Genomic DNA, 17001 nt, shown 5'->3' with positions numbered 1-17001 from the left:
ACTGGCAAAATGCTGACACTGAGATACCTTGGTAACACAACGAGAATACCAAGAGAAAATCAATATGTCTCACCTATTCTTCACAAGAAAGAAAGCAAATATGAAATATTCAACAAGAAAAAAAAATCTTTCTCCTGACTTTTTGTACATTAGGTAAAGCAGAAAACTTGATTATAACAAGAAAATAGCTTACCAGACGTTTTCACAGAAACAGTAGAGGGTGGCCCCACAGACTGTTTATTCTGTGCCTCAACTTCAAATTCATATTTAGTTCCAGGGCATAACTTGTCCACTGAAAAGCAGGAGTGAAGCAATTTCTATTTTACTCAGTATGAATCAGATTAAAACCATGTTATTTAACTGAAAAATGAGGATCAGTAATCACATGAAGTTAGCAGCTAACAGTGTTATTAATGTCCTACAATGTTAATGTTACAGTGGTAACCATCAGAAATAAAACAAAATTTAACATTCAAGTAAAGACATTGGAAGAGGTTGATAAATATATTTATCAACTCAAGAAAAAAAACCAGATGTTCTTTTTCTGCAATTAACAGATTCTTTCATCAAAAGAAATCAAAAGTCAGTAATTGTTTTACTGTATATAAATGAACAATTCTAACTTGCTTGTTTTAATCTCTTCATGAATTCATTAAACTGAATCTAAGGAATGAGTAAAATAACAAATCGAAATTAATAAAACAAATGTTTTGTATTTTTTTTAATCATAAATTTTAATAATAACACTGCTCATGACCACAAACATAGTTTTAATTTTTAATGAAAGAATGTAACTAGATAAATACTTACCTCATCACATTAACACTAGTAAATAAAATCTGCTACCTATGAATCCAAGACAGACGTAAAGAACATCTTGTCTATGAACCATATAGGCAAATGGCTGTAACTTATAGATTACCTCCCCTGTTTCTGGAAGGTGGCCATCCATGTCCCAAATGTTTACAAGTTTAAAACTTAAAGGGGACCAACATGCAAAAATGAAATTTGTGCAAACTTTATATATAATTTGTTATATGTATATGGTTCATTTTCTGAAAATTTGTACTTTTTATTTTTACTCATTATGAAGAAATTTATGAAAAACAGATCATTTCTCCAGATCCGTCTTGAATAGAACACGCTTCCCTCCCCCTGTAAAAATAGCAGGTGTGACGTCATTTGAGACACTGTGTACACACTGGCATTGTTGACAATGAATTATGGAGAACTCGCGCTGGTTGTTAAGGCTTTATTTGTTGTTGTTTTTCTTCAACTAAATAACTTATTAAATCTATAAAATTTGCAACTTTTCAATTTTATCAACTCCGCTTCTGTACTTAATGAAAAAGAAGTATATATCCCTTTTGCTCTGCTCTTCAAATCATTAAATGCATTTTAATTGGAAAAACAAAGTGGGTGTAAGCATGATGTGACATCTGCAGTTTTATACATGAAAGGGCTCCAACCTAATAAAGTCATCCTGAGACATGGACCTCTTTAACCCGAAATCGACTGAATTCTTGCCATCGATAATCCAAAGGGTTATAGTATTATATCTCTAACTGAACATTATAATCTGATTTTTTATTGAGACTTGACAACCATTGACGAATGATACTTGAACTCAATACAAACCATCAATGAAGCTTACTCAGGAAATCTGGTCGCTATTGAGTTCAACATCATGGCTAATGCACAGAATTTAGACGGTTTCTGAAAGCTATCATGTACTACGCCAATCATTTAGTTTATTTCTTCTTTTTTGTCAGTGTTTGTAATTTTATTATTTCTCAATAAAACAAACTATTTAAAGTTGAACGAGAAGTTTAAAAAATATTTTACTAAATTGCCGATGCACAATAAACATGATTATGTTATTTTATTACATATAACAATACCATGATCATATGTACTAATGAGATTTTGTTACTTTAAATGCATATTTGAACTGCTTAACGTACTTGGGACATAATGAGAAGATCATCTTTAAAAACAAATTTAAATGCCACATTTAAATCCTGGACTAAACTGAATAACATTTTACATGGTCCGAATCAGCTTGGAAGTTTGGAGAATCGGCCAGATATACGGGCCGAATCAGTTAGCGATTTGTACTGAATCAGCCTGGTCCGAGTTTGAGAGTAATTACCACATTAATGAATAATGTTACTATAATAGATTTATCTATCAAGAAAGTTAACAGTAACATTTGTTTAAAAAATTGTTTAAAAAATTTTATTATGGTGTTCCGGTGTGTGTAGTTATAAGAAATCTAACGAGTCTATATGAACACACAGACTTTCAATTATAAGTGATTTATTTTTCTATTATCGACATTACACAAACAAGATGAATGCAGACTGGGAAGGAGGGGTTTATTATATAATGAGTGGAAAAGAGTCTTGAATGTAAGTGTGGAAGAAAAATGCATATTCATCCGATGCAGTTCCATACAAAATCAAATGTGCATAATAAATTGATGTTGGAAACATTGAATGAAAAAGCGTAAACATTTATTTAATGTTATTTCATTTGGTAGATAGTATCTTACTTTTCAAAGATGGAGGGGAAAAAATGAGTAAAATAATTGAGGATTGTTCCAGAACTGCTACTATTCAGGCAATTTAGAGCTGCGCATTGAACCATCTTGTTTCTACTTGACACTTTGCTGCACAAATTGAATACAACTCTTATACGTTAATCGTCTCAAATGACGTCACATCCTGTTTGTATGGAAGGGAGCTAACAAATTTGGGGCAGGTTCTTTCCGTTTGATCTCAGAATACAGGACAATATTTTGTATGAAATGTTTGGGCAAATACAAGAGATGCAAAGAAAAAAATAGTCTGGATAGATTATATACACAAACTAGTAAATATCCTTCAATTTACAATAAAATTGTGCAGGTCGGGGTTTTTGTCCCCTTTAAATATCACCATGAGAATATTTTAATAGATGCAAATAAAAAAATAGTCAGGATAGATTATATACATTACTACTATTTACAATAAAATTGTGGAGGTCGGGGTTTTTGTCCCCTTTAAGTAAAACTTACAAAAGGGTGCTTCCATTTGTGGGGAATTGTTGTTGAACCATAATATGATCAAGGAAGAGTTTTCAGAGTAACATGATTTACTAAAAGATTTCATTTCTCTGTAGTTATATGATGACATTAACAATAGGTGAATAAGTAACAGAAGGTGGAAATACAAAAGCTTCTAACCTCTATTTCTTTGTCATGTCAGACTCTAGTCCAACATACCTATCCGCCCTCACCCATGTGTACACACCAGCAAGATACTTACGTTCCTCTTCTGACAATCGTATACTCATTATTCCCACTATGAAAACAAAGTCATATGGACAGCGTTCTTTTGCATACCAAGGCCCAGCAACGTGGAATGAATTGCCCACTGAACTTAGACACAAAGACACAGTGATCACATTCAAGAGGGCTCTCAAAACTCACTTATTTTGACTGCAAGAACAAACTTAAAGACCTAATAATGTTTCCTACCTTAAATATTCTCAGCATGTTTTTTTTATTAATGTTTTCTAATTTCATGGTGTTTGTTTTTGTAATCATATCATTATATGTTTTTTATCTTATAGGTGTTGTCTAATGTTGTAAAGCGCTTAGAGCATCTAAAGATTAGGCGCTATACAAAGTCCTCATTATTATTATTATTATTATATACATCTCCCTGATAGAGCATATCACTCTTATAATTAAAGTATGAATTTCTCCTTGTGCAAAGGCAGCTCAACTGAAGCTATGAGGTCATGTCCAGAATTGAGACTGTGCTGCCATGAACAGGACATGGCAATGGTCTGTTCAAGATTCAGAACTTTCCTCTGCAAGGCTATGTCTCATAAATAAAAACTGGAGAAAGTAAATTGGGTATGCCAGTCGAATGACTCCATAATGTTTAAAATTTATACATTATGAAAGGCTATGCTCAAGGAAATCACCTATGAAATATAAACCAAGATCTTCACAAGCTGTACATCATCCCATGAGAGTTCAAAGTATAATCCACAATAGCCAATTAACTAGCACTTGTGCAATTACATCTTGCTTTCCCATTTTAAAAGGATGAAAGGGCCTCTGACATGTATGTGGCTGCTCTTTCAAGCACTTCAGATAGCATCTATGAGCACAAAATTGGTCCTGCAGCCTTGCTTCTCTCAAAGTGATAATAAAGAAGAGTGGACAAATAGTTATTGCCTACAGATTTTAACCTATTTTTCGACATGAAACCAGTTTGCTTCATTAGCACTAGTGATTCTATAATTTGCCTGGCCCCAGAAAGATTGCTGCTGCTTAGGAATATCCCTGTGATTTCTTTGTCAACAATCATTTCATCCCTGTTCTGACCCCTGAGTTAGTCAAGACAAGGTAGGGGTTGCAAGAAGAGCTTTAGTGGAACTCCAGTGACACCTGTTTTCTTGCCTCCTCATTACAGCCCCAAAACAAAATGGAATAAATGAAAAGAAGAGACTGTATGATTTGGTTTGAAAATATCATAAAAAAGAATCTCTTCTCATCAGATCATGGTTTGCTAGGCAAAAGATTGCTAACAACATCAGGTCAAATAGAAGGAAGTTGACCAAACATTCCTCACCAACTTTTACGAGGCAAGTAAAGACTTATCTGTGCACATTATAACAGAGGGAAGCAGTCATTTTAATGGTAGTTATGCTTTTACCTACCCTGGACACATTCAAGTGATAGGCATAGGTATGTGACTTATACCAGTGGGGTCGGAAAATTGTGGGCCACCAGCTCACAACAAATAAGGCTTTTGAGACACTGTTGTCAAGAATCATACCAGAGAGATGCATGGGAATTCTGGCAATCCTTTCCAATTTTGGCAATATTAGGAAAGATGGATGCATACATGTATACCAAGGTCTTTACTTCATATGTGGTATCCACTGAGAAGGAAAGCATTCATAAGGCAGCAACGTTCTATATATTTCTTCCACTGTCATCTTAAAGCTAAGTTCGATCCATTCCAAAGTAGGATGTTCACAGAAATTCATTTCATTGCTCTCAACAACTTGCCATCCTCCTCCTTATCTAAGGATATTACATGTGGCACAGCAGTGAAGATGCTGTGTTTTCACCATTAGTAGTGTCGGCCCAGCAGAACTGGTGGTGTCATGTCCTGGAAAGATGGGTGGGACAAACTAAATAGCCAGTTTTCATGTTGTGATGGCATAATATATATGGTCAATTGGTTAGCGGACTGTTGTGGTCAGCTAGGTGTCACTGTTGGAACTGTCCACTGATGTGCTGCTCATCAGTCCAAATAATCCGGCCTGCCAAACCTATACACTGGTTGACTGGATGGCTTGACCAGTTAGGCAGCAGCTGGGATGATGTACAGTGTATGGTATATGACTTATGGGCCCAACCAGTCAGTGCATTCAGATTGTCATCCCACACACAGTTTGCATGGCACTAAAGACATGGGTGGGGGCTTTAAGCAGCCTAGATGGGTTAAAAACCCACATTTCATCCAATTCACACACTGATAACATTAAGGAAAGCACCTTTTCTACAATATAAGGCATCTGCAGTTCCAACAAAGCAAGTGTACAATCTCTTGCCATAGCTTCCATGATATCAGGAGTGTTCAGTGCTATCAATGCATTTCTGAGAACAAGGGGTGGGACTGTATCTCTTCAGCAGCTAAACACTTCTTGTTGATTCTGAATTCAGATTATGTCACATTCAAACGATTTACCCTCTTCTCTTGGCCATTCAACTGCCTTTCTAAGATGCAGTAGGGTGTGATGATGAAGATTTAGGTAGCTACAATCTTCACACAAAAAAACAAAGCACCCTGCAATGCAACCTTCAACAAAAGGAAGTCAGCACCAAACTTGAATAAATGCAATGGAATCTTATTGATTATTGCATTTTCTAAGTTCATTGGTGACTGCAACCACAGGAGTCTGATGTTTTATCAACAAAATATGACAGAAGCTTTTGACAATATAAAATAACCTTATCTGTATTATAAATACACATCATAGTACAGATAATGTTATTTCGTGTTGTCACCAAATTTTTTAATATTTTCAAGATAAAACATCAATATCCCATGTTGGAACATGTTTACTGAGCAGTCAATGTTTCCTGTTTTGTAGGGAAAGGGTAACCTCATGTTTATAATGGCTACCAATGGCAACATAAAATGTAAGCAAATATTAAATCTCTTGACACTATATATCTGACCATCAAATGTGTAACATTTCGTAAAGATGTTTGTGAACTTTTCATTTGTTGACAGGTTTTCATTTCCCTGTGAATAGCCTCATCCCCTTGGTATCCTCTGCAATATGATAACATTTGATTCGGCCAATTTAACAATTTAAGTACATATAGCGTTACACAGCTACTGTCCTGCCACATCATACTGACAATAATGAATATTATATATATATATATATATATATATATATATATATATATATACACACACACACACACATATATATATATATATATATATATATATATATATATATATATATATATATATATATATATATATATATATATATATATATTGTTAATTATGTGTTTTCTTGAGGGATGTGACCAATACATGTCATTTACTTGTAATGAATTCATGGAGTTTTCATATATATGTACAGTACTTAATGCATTTTGGATTGTATCACACAAAGGTAACATAAATGTAAGTGGATTGTTAATATACAAGTGTATTTCAAACTAGTCTTGTCATTTAATCAAAATTTCCATTGTTTATTTTCTCTTCATGTAAATCCTACTTAGTAATGACATGTCACCTCTTACAAATTTCACTTGGATTTGACAGCCACCCCCACCCCCATTTTGAGATATGCATATGTTGAAAATATTACCTTGGACAGGAGTATATAGAGATTAATGGGCAGTACTGTATTGGAGATATATGGGTATGCTGTACCTGTGAACTGAGTTTTTACTGCACTTATGGTCACTGTCATCTGCTCTTGCCTTGCATCTTCATAACTTATTGTGTAGTTAGTGATGATCTCTTTTGCTGGTGCAGTCCATAACAAAGTCACACTAGTGTCTGTGACAGAAGTTGTATTAAGTTTCTCCACTGGCTTTGATACAGCACCATCGTCAAAAGTGATATTCAGTCTGACTGATGCTCTACCCTCACCCGCATAAGTGAAGGCCGTTACCTGGAAATAAGAAGTTTCCCATTTCAGACCATATTCAAGAAAAAAAAATTAAAAGGGGAGCACGAAAGAGTGGGGGGAAAGAGAGTAAGAGAGGGAGATAGAGAGATCTCTGGGAACATATTAACAATAATAATCAAACTCATAATCTAGTTACACAGAATTATCAAAGCTGAAGAAAAACAAGAATGCTGCTAAGAAGTAGCTCCCCCTCTGATATGGCACAAGTCAGAAATAATGTTGAATAAATATTATATTTTTCATGAAATACTGACACAGTTTTAAAACTCAAAACACATTCATTGACCATTACAAATTGGTGTAAAATGTACTGAAATTAGAGCCCAGACAAGATTTTTAAGTAATGCTGAATAAAACTTATAAATAGGTTACAAAGATCTGGTTTAACAATGCAACACATCTTCATTCCGAGATACATTAGCACTATAAGTTTTATCTTCTGTCCAATTCCGAGATACATTAGCACTAAAAGTTTTATCTTCTGTCCAATATATGGTGTGTAATAAGATTGAAAGTATGTAAAGGAAAAAACATCAATAGCTGGTTGGACAAAGTCAAATGAAGAAAATGATTTCTTCTCAACACTATGATATCAAAATGTTCTGGGGTCCCTGAGTGTCTGCATCGGTTCGAGTCTCGGATTTGGCCAATGTGGTTATGTGAGAAAGCTTGCCAGTAGCTTCTAGAGGGTTGGTGGTTCTTTCCGGGGATTTCCCAGGTTCTTCCTCCACCATTAATACTGACCGCCATGTATGGCCTATCATGTGCTGAAAAATGGCGTCAAACCCTACAACAACAACAACAAAATGTTATGTGTTTGTATAGCATGTATGCACCCAACTCAGACCAAAAGGTCCAAACTCAAAAATGTTCATAAATGTTGAAAAGGATGAAAAATTGTGATAATGTCCTGAATATCAAATCAGATCTACATATGTACACATGGTAAATTTCAGGAGACTTTTACTTTATTATGCTACAGACCTTGAAAAAGGTAATTTAAACAGTGAAATGAAAATGGACTGCTTATACAACCAAGAATGAATGTAAATGAAGTAATGAATGAACTAAGCAAATTTGTAAGTCAATTACGTTTCTCAGAAAATACTTACCCAATCAGATTAACACCAGGAATATATGCTAGCCACCTTCTGAATCCAACCCTACCAGAAAGGCAAAAATTTGTTTTTTTCTATTCCATATACACAAAGGGCAATAACTCTTGCCCATTACCTCTCCTGCTACCACCGCCAGGTACTGCTAGTTTTTAAGCTAAGCGATATACCAATGCTCACATGGCTGGGTGGTTTGGAGGGTGTGTAAATAATGTGATTGGTCAAGTATTCTAGGAGATACATTTTTTACTTAAAAATCTGCTTTCTCCTTCAAATACACTCCATGATCACAATAATGTTGGGAGAATAAGAAATAGGAGGGAATGCTGGGCATCCTACCTTGGGTATCCTTCAGAAAGAAGATACACTGTATTCCCTATGTGAATGATAGGCCACTCTCCTACTTATAGGCAAAAAGCATCTGGTCATGCCATCAAAATTCACTGGCAAATCCAGCAAAGCTAAGAGGCTGTGTTGGTTTAATTTGGCATGGTGGTTGGCTGGGCCACAGACAAAGGACCCACCATATTCAGGTTTTGTCTCTCTGAAGCTAAATCCCTGAGATAAAAACTTGAGAAGGTTGATGTTGCATTACAACCAACTGCTTCTATAATGTCTCAGACCTAAACAATGCATTTGAAAGTGAGGCTTTCTGAGATTGTTCTAATACCATGAGATGAAATTCTCATGAAGTGATTCTGATCCTTTGAGGCATCAGACTACACTAAGCATATAACCCATTTAAGTCATGAAGAATGGGCACGTTTTCTCGCCCTCACAAGGAGAAAGAGTCCACTGTGGTTGCCACAACTTGCCCCTGTGCATTTCAAGTAGTTCTTGTATCAGATATGGTGCAGGAGCCGTTGATGGTAACTGTTTCCCAATTTTTCTCCTTGGTGAGCCAGATGAAAAACAGTCACTTAGCACTTAGAGGGACTATGTTATTGATTAAACACAAATTCCCTGAAAACATGTCCGTTTCCATCATAAACATTTGGAATAGAGGGCTTTCTTGCTCTTGAGGTTCTTTCCATACTTGAAGGTCTAAAATCTTTTTCTTGCAAGACTGTCATGACAAGAACTGTGAAAGAGAAGATGCTCAAGGCAGGGGTGGAACACCTGCAACTGTGGTTGACTGAAGAGATTTTATTTGGCCATAATATTAATGGGTACGTCTATCACTAGATTGAGTAGAACACTGACCCAGGACTTGTCCCATCAGACACAGGCTATCGGAATTATCTTGCAATTCTCAACCTTTCTTCAACATTATTTTCAGTACTAAGTAAATACTATAACCCCTCCAAACTGATTCACTGAGCATCCACATCCCAAATCTTTGGGTCTGGAACTCATGAGACAAAGGTGGCCCATTTGTGTTTCCACTTTGTTACAAAAGGTCAATCATGAGATCCCCCCCATCACTCAAATCTGATAGTTGAGGGACCATTCCATCTGGATAGCCTGGCACTGTCTGGGGCAAACATCAGCTAGGAAACTAAGTCTGCCAGGAATTCATCAAATTTAGATATTGACCTGAAATTGGCAGCACTGATGAAAAGACTGCCAAACCAGCATGCACTGGTCTGGCGATTTGGTGTCCCCCACCCCATTTGAGGAGGTTCACAATTCAAGAGTTGTCCAACATAAACATGACAGATTTCTCACAGAGTCAGTCATTATGACACCTTTCACACAGAGGTTGATGGGATGAGGCAATTCTTCCAGTCCCAATTCGCTGTTGACTGTATTTAAAGTATGGCAGCAAGTGGGCTCCCGTAAGGGTATTTAATGGGATCTGCGCATACAAGGACTTCTGGATGGGGATTCTCCAGAAGAATTCCTGCCCTGACCCAACTGTGCTTGCATCAGTGACACAAGAAAGATTATAACTTGATCATAATATTGACCTTTTGATCATGTGGACCAGAAAACACTGTGTGTGTGATATGGATTTTTAATGTAGCTTTAACAATTTTTGCAGTCATACTGCTACGATGTCTGCAGTGTGGCAGTTTAGAGTGATGTCTAGTACTGGGGTATCATGCCACAGACATGCAGCATGATGTATCACCCAGTCATATTATCCTGACACCAGGCCAATCAGTCCTAACACTAATCTCATAATGCTGATTCAAGGCCAATACCTGCAGGTAAGTTGTGAATAAAGGAGAAGCTGACTCTGTCAAACTAGCACAGCCAGCTGGTTTGCAGGAGTATGGCCAGCATGGATACCAGCCATGTGGAAGGTGGTCTAGTTTGTGCTGGTACAAGTCATACTGTGGGCATGGTTAGATGGATGGATTTATTACTAAAATCCATGTCAAAATGTACTTAGGTAGTCTTACACAAGGAGAGACAGATCTATTACAAAGATCTCTGTCACAGCATGTTAAAGGTGTACAAATATAGGATTAAGATCTCTCTAATGATGAATCTATCACTAAGATCTCTTTAATTGTATGAAACTGTAGGCATTATAGGATGGAAAATCTATCACTAAGATCTCCTTAATTGTATGAAACTGTAGGCATTATAGGATGGAAAATCTATCACTAAGATCTCCATATTTGTACATAGCTGGAGGCATTATAGGATGGAAAATCTATCAATAAGATCTCCTTAATTGTATGAAACTGTAGGCATTATAGGATGGAAAATCTATCAATAAGATCTCCTTAATTGTATGAAACTGTAGGCATTATAGGATAGAAAATCTATCACTAAGATCTTAATTGTATGAAACTGTAGGCATTATAGGATGGAAAATCTATTACTAAGATCTCCTTTATTGTATGAAACTGTAGGCATTATAGGATGGAAAATCTATCACTAAGATCTCCTTAATTGTATGAAACTGTAGGTATTATAGGATGGAAAATCTATCACTAATATCTCCTTATTTGTACAAAGCTGTAGGCTTTATAGGATGGAAAATCTATCACTAAAATCTCCATAATTGTACATAGCTGTAGGCATTATAGGATGGAAAATCTATCACTAAGATCTCCATATTTGAATGTAGCTGTAGGCATTATAGGATGGAAAATCTATCACTATGATCTCCATGATTGTATGTAGCTGTAGGCATTATAGGATGGAAAATCTATCACTAAGATCTCCATAACTGTATGTAGCTGTAGGCATTATAGGATGGAAAATCTATCACTAAGATCTCCATGACTGTATGTAGCTGTAGGCATTATAGGATGGAAAATCTATCACTAAGATCTCCAGAATTGTACATAGCTGTAGGCATTATAGGATGCAAAATCTATCACTAAGATCTCCATAACTGTATGTAGCTGTAGGCATTATAGGATGGAAAATCTATCACTAAGATCTCCATAACTGTATGTAGCTGTAGGCATTATAGGATGGAAAATCTATCACTAAGATCTCAATAACTGTATGTAGCTGTAGGCATTATAGGATGGAAAATCTATCACTAAATTCTCCATAACTGTATGTAGCTGTAGGCATTATAGGATGGAAAATCTATCACTAAGATCTCCTTATTTGTACAAAGCTGTAGGCTTTATAGGATGGAAAATCTATCACTAAAATCTCCATAATTGTACATAGCTGTAGGCATTATAGGATGGAAAATCTATCACTAAGATCTCCATATTTGAATGTAGCTGTAGGCATTATAGGATGGAAAATCTATCACTATGATCTCCATGATTGTATGTAGCTGTAGGCATTATAGGATGGAAAATCTATCACTAAGATCTCCAGAATTGTATGCAACTGCTGACATTATGGGATGGAAAATCTATCACTAAAATCTCCATAATTGTACATAGCTGTAGGCATTATAGGATGCAAAATCTATCACTAAGATCTCCATATTTGAATGTAGCTGTAGGCATTATAGGATGGAAAATCTATCACTATGATCTCCATGATTGTATGTAGCTGTAGGCATTATGGGATGGAAAATCTATCACTAAGATCTCCAGAATTGTATGCAACTGCTGACATTATGGGATGGAAAATCTATCACTAAGATCTCCATAATTGTACATAGCTGTAGGCATTATAGGACAGAAAATTTATCAATAAGATCTCTATAATTTTGTTGGGATGAAGACAAAGATATGGCAACATGGATGGATCTTTCAGTATGATCCCATGATTATAATGGCTGGACAGCCTGCTCAACTGGTTGGCTGACTGTGAACGACTTTGTATGGCAATATGATAGTAAACAATAGATTGAATAAAAACCCTATGCACTAATACAATACCTATTATTAATTGGGCCAGTGACCAATAGGCAGTGCGCATAAAACCAAAAATAACAACATACATCACCGATAGTGTGTTGTAACATATGGTCTAAAAATTGCTTGTCTGAGAAAGTGTGAACATTTCACAAAATATTCATAAAATTAAAAAAATATTTACCACCTGTTTGGGAATGAATATTAATCCAAATAAATATAAAAATCTTGTATGGATGGTACAAATTTAACACAAATCAGGCTTTGGATTAACAGGAGATGCCTTATAGAATCTTGTACAGTGTTTGCAAGAGTAAGTAATCAGTGTGAGTTATTGCAATTTGTCTATATGAGACAGAAAAGATACAATTTTATCATTTTAGTAGTGCTGGATTTAAGAGGTAGCAGGCTTATATCTCAAACATTAATGTGATTGGAGAACATATATAATGATACTAACAAAGATTTGTTCACCCCTTGAAAGACATGACATTATTTTTACCAAGGCAGACAAACAACTATCGCTGATTTAACATCATTAATCTTGGCTATATCTGTATGACTTCTATTTGCCCACAAATCTTCAACAATTATGTTTCTACATATACTGTGGTTCCAGTTTTATTACTGTATAATCAATGCCATCTTTAGCATTTTATGTATACAATATTTTTTTAATGCACAATTTTAATAAGATCAAGACAAGATTAAAAAACCATAGTTCTCTCCCTTTAAGCTGGAAAGAAACAGCAAACCCAACTTCCATAAATGCATTCAGTTTTGTTTCAAATGTACTGAAAATTTAATAAGATCATCTAAATATTCATACAATTATGTCCTCCAAATTCCATAGTCTACAATAAATAGCTACATGCAACAAACCTCTTGGGATTCTGAGACATATGGAAGGACAGTGTAATGGACATTCAGACATATAAAAAGACAAAGTCAAAATAAACTACTTCTGCTTCATGTAGTGAGCAGTAAAAAAACAGTGTTTGCATGAACAAAAGTCCACCATGCTGACAAGATATGAATGTGTGCAAGTTAAACAATGATGTGTCTGGATACTTCTCCAAGATGGATATAAGACAAACAATCAGTTCTGATCAAGCTATAATAATACATTATTTCAAGAGGTGAAAATAAGAACATTACATTCACAAAAATCCACAGTCATCCAGTCCAAGGCTCTGAAATCATAATTACCTAGGTCTGATCTCATACTTTTCCACAAAAATATTTAAATAACCAAGTCTCTACGGAAATTTATAACTTGCACAGTCAATGGGCACAGACTGATTATTTATTAATAACATACTCTGAGCATTTTCTTTGCTGCCCCAGTAATTAATTCCATGTACTGCAGGTTTTTCAAAGGATAACTGTCCACAATTTTATAAATGTACTGACAACAAAGGCAGCATTGGTTGGGAATAAAAGGTGACATTCAATGTTAACTTGACATATTGTTTAATAATCAAGCTATCTGTCCATTAAAATTAAATGACACAGCCTTGATTGCAAAATATGAACTGTTGCCATTTGCTGCCCAACAATATTCCACTTATCCATAGGAAACTGACTCTTCCAAATGTGATCCTCATCAGGAAACTTTACTCAATTGTTAGAGTAAATAATTATTACCCCAAACCTGAATGTCTTACTCAGAGTCAACAATCCAGCTTTCTGATTGGTCAAAATATTTTCAAGTAATGTCTGAAGTGGAGTAAAGTTTAATGATGGAGGGGACAGACCTTGCAAGTCAGACTGATCACAGAAACTTAGGCTAAAAGTGATCATGCAAAACGGAGAATGTCTGTTATCATAAAATTTTCACTGCAATTTTAACAAGTCGTTTACTGTCACATTTGCCTACCCATATGCTGTACTGTTTTCCAATCTGAACTTGTGGCTGCAACAACCTCAGCATTGTTCCAATCTCACGATCCATATAGCTAGATACTGAGTCTGATGTGCTTTTATAGTACACCTGTATAATAATAATAATGATAATAACAATAATAATACTACTACTACTACTACTAATAATAATAATAATAATAATAATAATAATAAATAAACTGTACCACTATATTAACATCAACAACAGCAAAACAAATAATTATCAATCAAGAATTTAGAAACTGAAAAATTGATTATTATAAATCAATTATACAGACTGTCCACTCATCTGACCATAGGGAAATCCCCAGGACTTAAATTTTCCCTTTACATCATTATCACAATCTTGGTGATCATTAATCTGGACTAAATCTAAACATTTAGTGAGTCCAGTGAATCAACACCTGATGGTAGTAACAGCAAACTGAATTACCACATATAATTGCATACAAGTCACATCCAACTGCAAACAGCACAGACCACACATGCCAGCATAATGCACCAGCAGATCAGATTCTATGCTGTTTGCAGATGGATCGAACTTTAACATACATGTGGTACTTCATCCTTTTAATGTACATGTTCCACATGTATCAATCAATAACTTTATAAATGAGATCTTTTGAATATCAGTAATATTATGTTAGGAAACATCTCCTCCATATATTGTACAACTTGTACCTTAGCTAGCATCATGACATGATAAACAATTGTTTGCCAGATTGTGGCATGACACTTAGCAAGATCACATCGCACTTTGGCATAACATTTAGCAAGGCCAAACAGCAATGTGGCATAACACTTAGCAAGATCACACAGCACTTTGGCATAACATTTAGCAAGGCCAAACAGTAATGTGGCTTAACACTAAGCAAGGTCACACAGCACTATGGCATAACACTTAGCAAGGTCACTAGGCACTATGACATAACACTTAGAAAGTATATAGCACTATGGCATACAACTTAGCAAGGTTACACAGCACTATGGCATCACACTTAGCAAGGTCACAAAGCACTACGACATAACACTTAGGATATATAGCACTATGGCATAACACTTAGCAAGGTCACATATCACTATGGCATAACACTTAGCAAGGGCACTAGGTACTATGACATAACACTTAGAAAGTATATAGCAATATGGCATACCACTTAGCAAGGTTACACAGCACTATGGCATCACACTTAGCAAGGTTACACAGCACTATGACATAACTCTTAGGATATATAGCACTATGGCATAACACTTAGCAAGGTTACACAGCACTATGGCATAACACTTAGCAAGGTCACTATGCACTATGACATAACACTTAGAAAGTATATAGCACTATGGCATACCACTTAGCAAGGTTACACAGCACTATGGCATCACACTTAGCAAGGTGAAAAAGCACTATGGCATAACACTTAGGATATATAGCACTATGGCATAACACTTAGCAAGGTCACAAAGCACTATCGCATAACAATTAGCATGGATATATAGCGCTGTGGCTTAATACAAAGCAAGGACATACAGAAATGTCGTTCAAAAAATCTATATTTTGTAGTTAACAAAATTTAAAGCCTGTGTTCATTTAACATAAAAATGTATTAATTAATAAAACTGTTAAGTACATACAGTCCATCGCATTTAATATTATTCAACATCTGGCATTCATTTGAAATAGTGACCCCAGTGCCTGTAATTGTGAATTTAATGATTATGTATTCAAATAGTGACCCCAGTGCCTGTAATTGTGAATTTAATGTTTATGTATTCAAATAGTGACCCCAGTGCCTGTAATTGTGAATTTAATGTTTATGTATTCAAATAGTGACCCCAGTGCCTGTAATTGTGAATTTAATGTTTATGTATTCAAATAGTGACCCCAGTGTCTATAACTGTGAATTTAATGTTTATGTATTCAGAAGTTATGTTTCAATGTACAAGATCCCTTCCAAAAATTTACATATAAAGCTTTAAGAATGGGTGAAATTCCAGTCATGAGAAAATTAATATTCTGTTAAGGCTTTTAAGCTGATTTCTGATGATGGCAAAAAAAGTTCATCTCATATTTCATCCTGTATGAACAAATGGCCTATATCTCAATATCTGTCCCCCAATTTTGATAGTAACATATTTCTGAGGTTTTTTATCCAAAGAAAAATATTTAAAAAAAACAATTTTGATGAATTAAATTAAGAAACTTTTAAAATTTTCATCAAATTTAAGGAGTGCTTTTGTGTGCTATATACTCTCTCCAAAGTATAGTAAACTATCTTTTTTAAGTGACTGTTTTGAATATTCTAAATAAGGACCTCTCCTCGCCTACTTCTTCCTATTTTCACAACACGTCACATTGTTCTGTATCTCTGACATACAATTTTAGTCCAAGATGGAGCTGCATGTATACTGTACTTTCCTATACGGTAGTTTCAGAATAAAGAGGCATATTTGTGACTCTCATGGACAGAGTTACAATCAGTATTGTATTCTGAATAATGTGGTATATTCATGTATCAAATGGATAG

At 35.2% G+C, this 17001-nt stretch overlaps 1 protein-coding gene across 2 annotated transcripts in view; it reads right to left on the bottom strand.

The window, feature by feature from the left end:
* The window catches only part of LOC149793145 (sortilin-related receptor-like), a 241847-nt gene that overhangs the window by 62637 nt on the left and 162209 nt on the right, over nucleotides 1-17001 (bottom strand). For both annotated transcript variants that reach the window (XM_089967067.1, XM_089967068.1), the window contains 3 exons: nucleotides 14454-14567; nucleotides 6969-7212; nucleotides 194-292 (listed from right to left, as the gene is read on the bottom strand). In XM_089967067.1, the coding sequence (XP_089823193.1) occupies nucleotides 194-292; nucleotides 6969-7212; nucleotides 14454-14567 (457 nt within the window). The remainder of the gene's footprint in view (nucleotides 1-193; nucleotides 293-6968; nucleotides 7213-14453; nucleotides 14568-17001) is intronic.

Source organism: Sinohyriopsis cumingii, chromosome 8, assembly GCF_028554795.1.
Source record: "Sinohyriopsis cumingii isolate HCF-2022 chromosome 8, ASM2855479v2, whole genome shotgun sequence".
Classification (NCBI taxonomy): Eukaryota; Metazoa; Mollusca; class Bivalvia; order Unionida; family Unionidae; genus Sinohyriopsis; species Sinohyriopsis cumingii.
This window is presented reverse-complemented; position numbering and strand designations above follow the sequence as displayed.